At 43.1% G+C, this 12,995-nt stretch overlaps 1 protein-coding gene across 14 annotated transcripts in view; it reads right to left on the bottom strand.

Annotated features, from left to right (window-relative positions):
* The window catches only part of mipol1 (mirror-image polydactyly 1), a 383,877-nt gene that overhangs the window by 209,057 nt on the left and 161,825 nt on the right, over positions 1-12,995 (bottom strand). For all 14 annotated transcript variants that reach the window (XM_068038331.1, XM_068038333.1, XM_068038330.1 and 11 more), the window contains 3 exons: positions 12,398-12,527; positions 8,044-8,077; positions 7,631-7,801 (listed from right to left, as the gene is read on the bottom strand). In XM_068038331.1, the coding sequence (XP_067894432.1) occupies positions 7,631-7,801; positions 8,044-8,077; positions 12,398-12,527 (335 nt within the window). The remainder of the gene's footprint in view (positions 1-7,630; positions 7,802-8,043; positions 8,078-12,397; positions 12,528-12,995) is intronic.

The raw sequence follows: 12,995 nt of genomic DNA, 5'->3' as shown, positions 1-12,995 counted from the left end.
CTCTCTGTAATTCTTGTACATCTCTGATTTCCCTGCAGTTTTGCTCCTCTATTTCTCTCACTATTTGGAAGGCTGCAGAATACTCCCAGTAGCGTGATCATACCCTTTTTGTTTCTCAACTCTTACTGAATGGATTCTGTCCTTGCCCCCTCAAGGACATCCTCCCTTGCCAACATTACTATGCCTTCCCTAATCAGTACTGCCACCCACCTCTCTTTTTTCCTTCCCTATCTTTTCGGAACACTTTTAATCCTGGAATATTAAGCACCCAGTCCTCACTATTTTAAAGCCACATTCCCGTTCTTGCTACTACATTATATTGCTACATAGCTATTTGTGCTTGAAGCTCATCAACTTTATTCACCACAGTTTGCATGACTGTAAATGCACATTCTAAGCCTGTCTTTTCATTCCTCGTAGTCGTTCTTAGTCTGCTCCTATGTAATATGGTGACACTTCCTTCTCTAGTACTATCCAGCACTGACACTTTATGCACCTTATTCCTCTTTTTTTACTTCCATATGCTGGTGCCCATCCCCCTGCCAATTTTATTTAAACCCTCCCCAACCACACTAGTGGCTATTAACAGTGCCGTTTCCTGGATTTTATGTCTTCTGCTGTGAAGACAACTTTATTTACCAGTCGACATTTCCTGAAAGGCAAAATGGTGTTTCCTTGGAACTCAACCCTCGATCTATGTTCAACAACAAAAACAAGAAATGCTGGAGTCACTCAGCAGGTCTGGCAGCATCTATGTTATTTGGAGGAGGAATAATTCTGACAGGCCAGGCAGATCAGGCAGCACTAGAGGTATTTAGAAATTACTCACAGGTATTCTCTCTCACTGCACTGTCCAGTGCCTGTGAAAGTCTCAACAGTTCTCAATTTTTATGACTCAAGGGCATATCAGGCTGCATCTGATGAAAGGTACAAAATAAACCAATCAGATGTGTATAAATGTATTAATCAAGTAAATAATGCCTTGCTTGCTAGAGTAGCCTCTTCATATGCTTACAAAGACTTGCAGCCATTGTTTTACAAAATGCCAGAATTCCCAAAAAATTATAGTTTACACACACAGGAAGTTATAGATTGCGCACAAATAGCAACCTGTGCTGCCTTGGGCAATTCTATTACCTTCATGAAGAGAAAAGTGTTTTGCTGTTTCAGTGTTTAATTGGTATCTGATCAGCAGCATTAAATCATTTCAGGTTTACGCACGGTTTGCTGGGAGTTACCACAATGCATTTATTTCGGGGTTCAGCCAAATAAAGGGGAGCAGAAGCAAAGAAGAAATTACAGTGGGCTGCTGAGGAGCACAGGTCACAGTTGACTTTTAGTGGAAGGAGATACTTGAATGTTTGGTTAGGTAACTATTTTGTGTTTCATCCAATCGCACTGAAGGGAAAGAAGCAGATTGTCATAACATGAAGTTGGCCCTTACCCTCTGTCCTCACTCACTCCCATTTCCTCTACTGCCTGTGTTTTGAACAATTCCAGGGCTTGCTCCTCATACACTGTGAGAGGACAAGAGATTGGGGACTCCACTTGCATCACTTCTCTGCCAATCATTCTTTGGCCTCCTTGTCTCGGGAGACAATGGGTAAGCGCCTGAAAGTGGTCAGTGGTTTGTGAAGCAGCGCCTGGAGTGGCTATCAAGGCCAATTCGAGAGTGACAGACTTTTCCACAGGTGCTACAGATAAGATTGGTTGTCGGGGCTGTTACACAGTTGGCTCTCCCCTTGCGCTTCTGTCTTTTTTCCTGCCAACTGCTAAGTCTCTTCGACTCGCCACACTTTAGCTCCACCTTTATGGATGCCCGCCAGCTCTGGCGATCGCTGGCAACTGACTCCCACGACTTGTGATCAATGTCACAAGACTTCATGTTGCGTTTGCAGAAGTCTTTAAAGCAGAGACATGGACGGTCGGTGGGTCCGATACCAGTGACGAGCTCGCTGTACAATGTGTCCTTGGGGATCCCGCCATCTTCCATAGCATCATAGCACACAGTTTTCTCGAGCAAAAATAAAGCAACTACCAAACTCGCTCAAGAGTGGACAGGGTAGGCGGTGGCGTAGTGGTATTATCACTGGACTAGTAACCCAGAGACCCAGGGTATTTCTCTGGGGACATGGGTTCGAATCCCACCACAGCAGACGGTGGAATTTGAATTTAATTAATAAATCTGGAATTAAAAGCTAGTCTAATGATGGCCATGAAACCATTGTCGATTGTTGTAAAAACCCATCTGGTTCACCAATGTCCTTTAGGGAAGGAAATCTGCTGTCCTTACCTGGTCTGGCCTACATGTGACTCCAGACCCACAGCAATGTGGTTAACTCTTACATGCCCTCTTAAATGGCCAAGCAAGCCACTAAGTTATACCTAACCGCTACAAAGTTAATAAAAAGGAATGAAACCGGACGGACCACCCGGCATCGACCGAGGCACCGGAAACGACAACCGCAAGCCCAGTCCTGTCGACCCTGAAAAGTCCTCCTTACTAACATCTGGGGGCTTGTGCCAAAGTTGGGAGATCTGTCCCACAGACTAGTCAAGCAACAGCCTGACAGAGTCATACTCACGGAATCATACCTTACAGACAATGTCGCAGACACTGTAATCACTATCCCTGGGTATGTGGCAAAGGTGGTGGCACAGTGGTATACAGGAGGGAGGGTTGCTCTGGGAGTCCTCAACATCGACTCCGGACCCCATGAAGTCTCATGGCATCAGGTCAAACATGGGCAAGGTAACTTCCTACTGATTACCACCTACCGCCCTCCCTCAGCTGATGACTCAGTACTCCACCATGTTGAAAACCACTTGGAGCAAGTACTAAGGGTGGCAAGGGCACAGAATGTACTCTGGGTGGGGGACTTCAATGTCCATCACCAAGAGTGGCTCGGTAGCCCCACTACTGACCGAGCTGGCCGAGTCCTAAAGGACATAGTTGCTAGACTGGGTCTGCGGCAGGTGGTGGGGGAACCAAGAGGGGAAAACATACTTGACCGCGTCCTCACCAATCTGCCTGCTGCAGATGCCTCTGTCCATGACTGTATTGGTAGGAGTGACCACCGCACAGTCCTTGTGGAAACTAAGTCCTGCCTTCACATTGAGGATACCGTCCATCGTGTTGTGTGGCACTATCACCGTGCGAAATGGGATAGATTTCGAACAGATCTAGCAATGCAAAACTGGGCATCCATGAGGCGCTGTGGGCCATCAGCAGCAGCAGAATTGTACTCAACCACAACCTGTAACCTCATGGCCCGGCATATCCCCACTCTACCATTACCATCAAGCCAGGAGACCGACCCTGGTTCAATGAAGAGTGCAGGAGGGCATGCCAGGAGCAGCACCAGGCATACCTCAAAATGAGGCGTCAACCTGGTGAAGTTACAACACAGGACTATCTGCATGCCAAACTGTGTAAGCAGCATGCAATAGACAGAGCTAAGCGATCTCATAACCAACGGATCAGATCTAAGCTCTGCAGTCCTGCCACATCCAGCCGTGAATGGTGGTGGACAATTAAACAACTAACTGGAGGAGGTGGCTCCACAAATATCCCCATCCTCAATGATGGGGGAGCCCAGCACATCAGTGCGAAAGATAAGGCTGAAGCATTTGCAACAATCTTCAGCCAGAAGTGCCGAGTTGATGATCCATCTCGGCCTCCTCCTGAAGTCCCCAGCATCACAGATGCAGACTTTAGCCAATTCGATTCACTCCGCGTGATATCAAGAAACGACTGAAGGCACCGGATACTGCAAAAGCTATGGGCCCTGACAATATTCCGGCAATAGTATTGAAGACCTGTGCTCCAGAACCTGCCGCGCCCCTAGCCAAGCTGTTCCAGTACAGCTACAACACTGGCATCTACCCTGCAATGTGGAAAATTGCCCAGGTATGTTCTGTACACAAAAAGCAGGACAAATCCAACCCGGCCAAATAACCGCCCCATCAGCCTACTCTCTATCATCAGTAAAGTGATGGTAGGTGTCATCAACAGTGCCATCAAGCAGCACTTGCTTAGCAATAACCTGCTCAGTGACGCTCAGTTTGGGTTCCGCCAGGGCCACTCAGCTCCTGACCTCATTACAGCCTTGGTTCAAACATGAACAAAAGAGCTGAACTCAAGAGGTGAGACTGCCCTTGACATCAAGGCAGCATTTTACTGAGTATGGCATCAAGGAGCCCTAGCAAAACTGAGGTCAATGGGAATCAGGGGGAAAACCCTCTGCTGGCTGGAGTCATACCTAGCACAAAGGAAAATGGTTGTGGTTGTTGGAGGTCAATCATCTGAGCTCCAGGACATCACTGCAGGAGTTCCTCAGGGTGGTGTCGTAGGCCCAACCATCTTCAGCTGCTTCATCAATGACTTTCCTTCAATCATAAGGTCAGAAGTGGGGATGTTCGCTGATGATTGCACAATGTTCAGCACCATTCGTGACTCCTCAGATACTGAAGCAGTCCGTGCAGAAATGCAGCAAGACCCGGACAATATCCAGGCTTGGGCTGATAAGTGGCAAGTAACATTCGCACCACACAAGTGCCAGGCAATGACCATCTCCAACAAGAGAGAATCGAACCATCTCCCCTTGATATTCAACAGCATTACCATCGCTGAATCCCCCACTATCAACATCTCAGGGGTTACCATTGACCAGAAACTGAACTGGAGTAGCCATACAAATATCATGGCTACAAGAGCAGGTCAGAGGCTAGGAATCCTGAGGCGAGTAACTCACTTCCTGACTCCCCAAAGCATGTCCACCATCTACAAGGCACAAGTCAGGAGTGTGATGGAATACTCTCCACTTGCCTGGATGGGTGCAGCTCCAACAACACTCAAGAAGCTCGACACCATCCAGGACAAAGCAGCCTGCTTGATTGGCACCCCATCTACAAACATTCACTCCCTCCACCACCGACGGACAGTGGCAGCAGTGTGTACCATCTACAAGATGCACTGCAGCAATGCACCAAGGCTCCTTAGACAGCACCTTCCAAACCCGCAACCTCTACCAACTAGAAGGACAATGGCAGCAAATACATGGGAACACCACCAACTGCAAGTTCCCCTCCAAGTCACACACCATCCTGACTTGGAACTATATCGCCGTTTCTTCACTGTCGCTGGGTCAAAATCCTGGAACTCCCTTCCTAACAGCACTGTGGGTATACCTACCCCACATGGACTGCAGCGGTTCAAGAAAGCAGCTCACCACCACCTTCTCAATGTCAATTAGGGATGGGCAATAAATGCTGGCCTGGCCAGTGACGCCCACATCCCATGAATGAATAAAAAAAAATATACAATCTGACACAAATAGCAGCAAGAAAACTATTATGGGGGTGAAACTAAGTGGTTTATCTTACACTTCAATCATATAAGAGTTGCATTGCCTCATTCATGTGCCAAACAACTTTCACTGAGTATTTTGTAGGCAAGTTGATTTTGGCATTACTGAATCTGTGCCAGCAATTCCTCCACAATGAAGTCCATGAATTTAGATGCTCAAGAACCTCTCTCTGACATTTTAGCAACAGTTCAACACAAGAATATTCAAAGAAACTATTGCCATGGGAGGAGACCAATTATTCTATGTGTAACTATGTGTAATAGCACATTTCACGGTATAACATCTTTGCCTTTGTAGAAAAGTGCATTATACAATTTACAATGAAAAGCAGAAGAAATATAATAGTCTTTATATTTTTATGAATCTGACAGTAACAACTACTTTATCACTCACTACATCAGCAATAAGAACACAAACACTAAAAGGCTGGGTCTTGCTCTGTCCTGCTGCTGAGTTTGACATTTACTTCACACATAAACAAGTGAAAACAAGTGAAGCGTCGTGTGGTGATACATCTGTTAACTGTTGTAAATAAATACAGCTCAAGATTTAGCTGCATAATGTTCGAGGAGCTAGATGTCAATATTTAGCTATGTGTGTGTGTTTTGATGGAAAGAAATATGAAATTTCAAATATTTGAGGTTAGATTTAAATATTTGTTTTCATACAGATTCCAACTAGTTTGCCTGTTTACTCAGCAATCTAATAAATGACTTTGGAATTTACAGAGGCAAATTCACACTCGGATAGGTGAAGTAAAAAGTGACCTAAATATCAATATATTATGGCCCTGAAAATCCTTGGGATGCAATCCTGGCAGTTACATCAAGATCTGACTCTATTAGAGCTTGCACAATCAGCAGGAGGGCACAATCTACGTGGAACAGGTGTCCCAAGCACCATTGTGGGCACACCTCTGGCGCCTGCCTGCCCCTTGCAGCTGGAAAGTTCAATGCCTGTCTAGCACTGTGGGTAGTAATTCCCAGGTGCCCACAAACTTCAGCCAACCTCCCCTTGCTCCTCTGTGTCAGGTGGAAAATCAACATTTTTTAATTAATGAACTACTCTTTTTTCCCCTGAGGTCTAGGCTGCACTTCACTGAGAGACCAGTGCATCGAACCATCGAAAAATTACAGCACAGAAGGAGACCATTCAGCCCATCGTGTCCTTGCCGGCCAAAAGAACAAGCTTCCCACTCTAATCCCATTTTCCAGCATCTGGTCCATAGCCCTGCAGGTTACAGCACTTCAGGTGCAAGTCCAGGGACCTTTTAAATGAGTTGAGGATTTCTCCCTCCACCACCGTTCCTGGCAGTGAATTCCAGACATCCACCACCCTCTGGGTGAAAAAGCTTTTCCTCATATCCCTTCTAATCCTTCGACCAATCACCTTAAATATGTGACCCCTAGTAATTGACCTCTCTGTCTACACTATCTAGGCCCCTCATAATTTTGTACACCTCAATTAAGTCACCCCTCAGCCTCCTCTGTTCTAAGGAAAACAACCCTAGCCGATCCAATCTTTCCTCAAAACTGCAACTTTCAAGCCTTGGCAACATTCATGTAAATCTCCTCTGTACTATCTCCAGAGCAATGATGTCCTTCCTGTAACGTGGTGACCAGAACTGAACGCAATACTCCAGCTGTGGCCTAACTAGCATTTTATACAGTTCCAGCATTGCATCCCTGCATTTGTATTCTATATCTTGGCCAATAAAGGAAAGCATTCCACATGGCTTCTTTACCACTTTATCTACCTGTCCTGCCACCTTCAGGGTCCTCACATCTCACTTGGTTTACTACCCTCTAGTATTTCACCAGGTCCTAAATGAGCTGGGAAGTGTGAACTCCCAGGAGAGTGCGTCTACCCCGACAACTTTTGACTAGTATAGGGTGGTTATGGGTTCCATGCCTTATTAGGCATTCTGAAAAATCCTGGGAACGGCAGAGACCCAGCACAACCAAGTTTGAAAACACAGCACGTTTCATAGCAATACTGGAGGATGTGCTCTTCAAGCAAAACATCTTACGTGATTTTTTTTTAACGCTACTGTAAGTATGGATCCTGTAGAGTCGTCACACAGCATTATGAGAATTAATTCCAAACCTTAGATTAGAATTTAAATTATAAATATATGTTGATTTTGTTTTTTGGTATCTACTTTTTGCTTGTAAAATTAATATTTACTATGTTGTTAACACTGTTAGGAGACGAGGTAGTTGGTTAAAGGTATAAATCTTTAGTGGACTAAACATACATACTCTTCCTAAGGCAGAATCCCTCTCCTCAATAACTGCATTCATTTCTTCAGCAGTTATTTTCTTCTTCCGTTCCCTGGTTTTGTGTATTCGATCCACAATTAAATCCCCATTCTTGTCAACTGCTCTTCTTGTATCTGCATTGTTGATTCGATGCAGTAATTCCTGCAATGTCTATCAATAACATTTATATGACAGTTATACAACCAGATTTTATTTGGTTTAGGTCTTAATTAATGGTCACACACAAAAAGTACATTGAATAGAATTAGTGAATTTTTATAGAACATCTGAAATGTACATTATGTGTCAAATTCATCTTTTCCCACTTCTTAGCTCTGGAAACCCACTCAATTGTGCTTAAGCCTCTAAGATATAAGACTGACATTAAAAAATCTCCTTAGAGAAAGGCTTACCATGTCATTTTCTTCAAGGTTAATATTTTCCAACCTAGAAAAGGGACACAGAGAGCCTGATCAGTAGCATTTCCTGAGCACAGCAAAATGAGTTCACTTCCTAAATCTTTCCAACCTCAAGTAATTTCATTCCACTAGTCTTTAGAGTCAACCATGACACTAAACATATTAAAGTGCCACCTGCTCTATTCCATCCTTCAATAATGCTCCATATCTTCAGTTCTGTCTGCAGACTGTTAAGTTATTAATGTTTACTGCTATATATGACTACAGGGATCAACTGTTCATATGTGCAGAGATGAAGGCAGAGCTGCTATGGCAGCAATGCTTGCACTCTCATGGCATTAGCCTCTTCTGCCCTTAGACTTCATAAATCTATTTCAATGTCTCACTTCACATTTCTAAAAACAGTCTGCCATTTACGAAAAAGGCTTTGCACATGTGTTTCTGCAGTGGATTCTCAACCCAAAATGTACTAGGATATCTTCCAACGCCAGCCAAGTGCGTAGGGTTATAGGATTCCATTTTAAAATAAATAGTGAAATCTGTTTGAAGAATGTATGTAGTTACCTTTTTAAATAGTGGTTAATAGCGAGTAATTTTTCTTCACTTCTTACTTCTTATAATAATGGTTTTACAAATACAACATATTGCTTTCATACTGATGGAAGACAAAGTTGCACCTGACAGGATCACAAAAAGTGGGATTGCACTAGTACTGCAATTTTTCTTTTGTCTCTCCTGAACAGGACAGGTCTAGAAATCTATTGGTCAAGGCTGTGAGGAAGAGGCATTAGTCAATACACCTTAGGATGGAAATGGCTGGTGCTTCAAAAAACAAACAAACATTGATCTTAAAAGTTATCTGCTAGTAGACAAAATGGCAAGTAAAGCACACCTATTAGTAGTCACTGATCAGCATGAAAATGTTAAGAACCTTATGGTTTCATGAGTCCAAAGGGAGGTGCAGAATATGGGTCAGCTGCTTACCAAAATGGAAGAAAGAAAAAGTACAAGGGCTCTTTAGCAGATGCTTGCAGTTATCTCAAGAGACCTGAGTGCAGATTATCTGACCAGTCTCTCTACAAAGATACGTGGAAGCAAAGGAATATATTAATGTGGGCCAAAAACAAAGTAACTGTCGATTTTTAATACAGAAATATAGAAATTCATATTTTAAGGAGTACACCATGGAATTTAAACAATTGCAAGGCTAATACTCATACGTGGAGATCAACAGTACTAAAGTGCAATTAATAACTATTGAAACCTATATAATGGCAGGAGGGATGTACATAATCTGTCATTTCATTAATGGTTTCCAAGCTATTTTTGCACAGGTTTCGAAACTAGCTATATATATTTTGCATTTTAAATACTTCTAATATATCTATGTACCATGAATGTCTCTATGTGATACTGAAGTTAATGGCATCAATTTTTCAGACCTCTCACACCTATTTTTCGGAGGATCTGGGCAAAGTGGGGCAAAAGATTGTGCACCTCGTCCTATTTCATCCTGGCTGAGTCCAGCAGTGCAAAATGTACATACTTTGTAATCAATAAGCATATGTTAAATAAATGCACATAAGAAAAATACATCCTGCAACACATCCCAGTAATTTGAATTTGGGACACAAGGGCCACGTATTAGGCCCAGGCATCCAACACTCAGATTACTGACATGGCTGAAGAAACGTTTTGGGGAGCTAGGGACTGTGATGTGTTCATGAAACCCTGTCTGACACAGGCAGAAGAGGAGCTAGCATTTACTTGTTGGGCCGAATTCCCCTTTTCAAAGATGTACCCTAATCAAAGCAAAAAAAGGAAAATCCTGCCTATACATATTATTTTTGTCATGGTCCTGTAGTTTTTTTTCTGGAATATGCGGTTTGCCTTGAAGGCTTGCAAGGGATCAGTATTGCTTTAAGAACCAGCAAGCCTCAGGAATTAAAGGAAGGTGCATTTTCGTTGCCTTAGAAACAGCCATTTGGAGACTGCAATTCAAAGGGTGCATTCTCGCTCCCATAGGTACAGCCACTGGGAGTGAGTCTCATGCAATACATTTGTTGCAATTCAGTTTTGAACTGGCTTTTAGTTGAAGACAGTTTGTTCGAACAGACAGACTGACACAGACAGCTGTGGTATTTAGCACATCTGAAGAAAGAGCTCTCAGCCATTTAAACTGAAGGAATAGGATTTTAGTCTGTTTAATTATAATCTCTCAAAATTCTAAAAAAGTCAAGCCAAAACAGAAATCTCTGGTAATTTAAATTGAAGAAAGGGAAGTTAGACTGTAACAATCTTTTATCCCTCAAAAACTCTAAAGTCAGGTTGATTCCACTGAAAAGAGTTTGCAAGTTGTTAATTGTTGAAATTCGCTGGAGAAGGAAAGCAACATTCCGTGAGGACGTCAAGTAACATTGAACCATAAATTTGAAAAGGCTCTATTTTTTTCTAATTAAATGTTTATATCTTCATAGTGTTTAAGAATTTAGTTCTTCTAATTAAAGAGTTAATTTGCTGATTTAAAGACACATGGTTTGGTTAGCCGCATTCGGGGGTTAATAGATGGTACAATTTGGCTGGGTCTTTCTATAATTTGGAAAGTTTTAAATGATATGTTAGCCAATCTGTGGAGCGACTGTATTGAATTAACAGTGCGTTGTTCCCACCAAAATCAGAATCGTATATTTTGATTGGGGGCTTTGACTGGAGCGGTTGGTTGTAACATTTTTAATATAGGTTTTAATTAGGAATGACACAGAAGGTAGACTAAGGCCGGGATTTCTCGTTGGGCGGACGGGAGCCGGCCATCAACTGAGAAGTCAGTGGCGAACCTGCTTCCGCTTCACCTGGGGATCCGAACCTCATTTTATGGGTCTCCAGGCTTTAAATGTTCCGAGGCGGGACTTCCACCTGCTTGAGGGAGGAAGATCCACCTCATTGAGCTGCCGGCCAATCAGCGGGCTGGCAGCTCTTTGTCCCAGCAGCGCCACTGGGAGTGGTGACCACTGCTGGGACTGCAGCTCAACTGATGACATGGAGCTGGGCCCTAGTGAGGCAAGGGTGGTCAGATGGGGGGTGGCGAGAAGGGGGGCGTGTTGGATGTTGGAGGTGGTTGGGGTAGCGGGCGCAGCCCTCCATCGGGCACCTTATGCCTGATTATCAGGGTCACCCCGGGGCGATCTGCAACCACCTGGTATTTCCAGGCGACTTTTCTGGGTCCTCGGCCGCCCGCTTGCCACACGTAAAATCCGCGTGGAGGTGGGCAAAGACCCTTAAATAGCCGGTAAGTGGCCACTTAAGGGCCTTGGGCGGGCGATCCATTTTTCATCCTCGCCACCCTACGTAAAGTGGCGGCGGAGGTGGGATCGGGTCGGGAAGGCCTCTCGAAGCCTCCCACTCCAGTTAACACCACCACCACACCCACCCCCAACCCCGCCACTGTCCCGCTCGCTGGGTTGGCGTTAAATTCCAGCCTAAGTGTTCAAATGGCTCAAAGACTGGGTTGATTTTCTATAGCATGAGATTTGTGCTCAACAACCTTACCCTCTAAGTGACCAAAAGTTATACGAAATGTCATATTCCTGATTTATGACGGTAGTAGTCAACATTAGATTTTCTTTCCCTTTTTGTAACCATAACCATTCACCTTGTTCAGTATCTGCTTAGTAACCGTATTTCAAATATAATCCAAAGGCATATTGCTAATCAAGCAATGGAGCCAATTTTCTATCCATCCTGAAGCAATCTTCAGAGATTTGGCACAAATTATTTCAAAAACAACATAGAGCCCAGTGGATTAATTTTTGGTTCGTATGGCACACCTAAAATGAATACAGATTTTTAAAAAATCTTATCTTTATCTTCCTTATAATTTATTAAATTAACCCAGCAAATCTAATACTTTTAGCCTGCTGTATTCCTATTTTGACTGCAAACAAAGATATTAAAGTATTAGCTATTGAATCTTGCATTTGAAACAAATATAAATAAACTTTGTTTAGATATTACAATAATTCATTGATAATTTAGCCAACCATATTGTAAGAGAGTCAGCAGCACTATGCAAAAAAATACTAACTTCAAATTATCATACTTGGAATCATGTAAATAATGCCAGATCAAAAGCGTGCAAATAGCCCAAAACATGTCAAGTATCAGTTTGGAACCAGACAGCACTTTTGTACTGAGTTTAATATTTGTATGGAATCAGGACGTCATTAAAACTGAGGGTGATAATTAATTGGGAACCACTGCATGGGGTGCATTTGAATATTTTCTACTTTCATTCGGAATATTGTTCTTTTGTCCGAAGAATAAAACCAATTTTTAAATCCAGCACACATACCCCTCAAAGAACTGTTCGAGCCGTTTAGCTCGCACAAGAGCTTCATCTCTCTCCTCATTGGCAAGTCTAAGTCTAGCCATAACAGCTGCATCCCGTTCCTTTTGTGCATGATATACTTCTTCAACTAGAACTGTGAAAAGCAAAAGGGAGTCAATAATAAAGCACATCAACACCATTTTATTGATGCCTTGAGATATAAATCTTGGAATAGCTAGCATGAGAGTCATCAGCGATTGGCTACAGCAAATTATTGGTGGGAAAAGATTAGTTTCAAGGGCTTCAGATATATCCGCAAACCGCCAGAGGCCCACTCACCCGTTGACCGAACTTCAGAGGGATCAGTGGACATGACTGCTGGTGGATGCTGGGAAACAACCTCTACAGATCTTAGGGAGATTTAAACCTTTAAGGGCTACCTAAGTATCTACACTAAAATAATTAGTTTAATTCAATTATGAATCAAGAAATTTCCTCTGGTGTTATACAAACCAATGCTTCCAAAATAGATTAATTGGTTATTTATCTCACTATATTTATGGGAGTTTGCAATGCACAAATTGGCTGCCGCATTTATTCACATAATAACCGAGATTCCAAT

Source organism: Heterodontus francisci, chromosome 9 (assembly GCF_036365525.1).
Source record: "Heterodontus francisci isolate sHetFra1 chromosome 9, sHetFra1.hap1, whole genome shotgun sequence".
Classification (NCBI taxonomy): domain Eukaryota; kingdom Metazoa; phylum Chordata; class Chondrichthyes; order Heterodontiformes; family Heterodontidae; genus Heterodontus; species Heterodontus francisci.
Note: the sequence above shows the minus strand (reverse complement) of the source record. Positions and strands in the feature narration are given on the sequence as shown.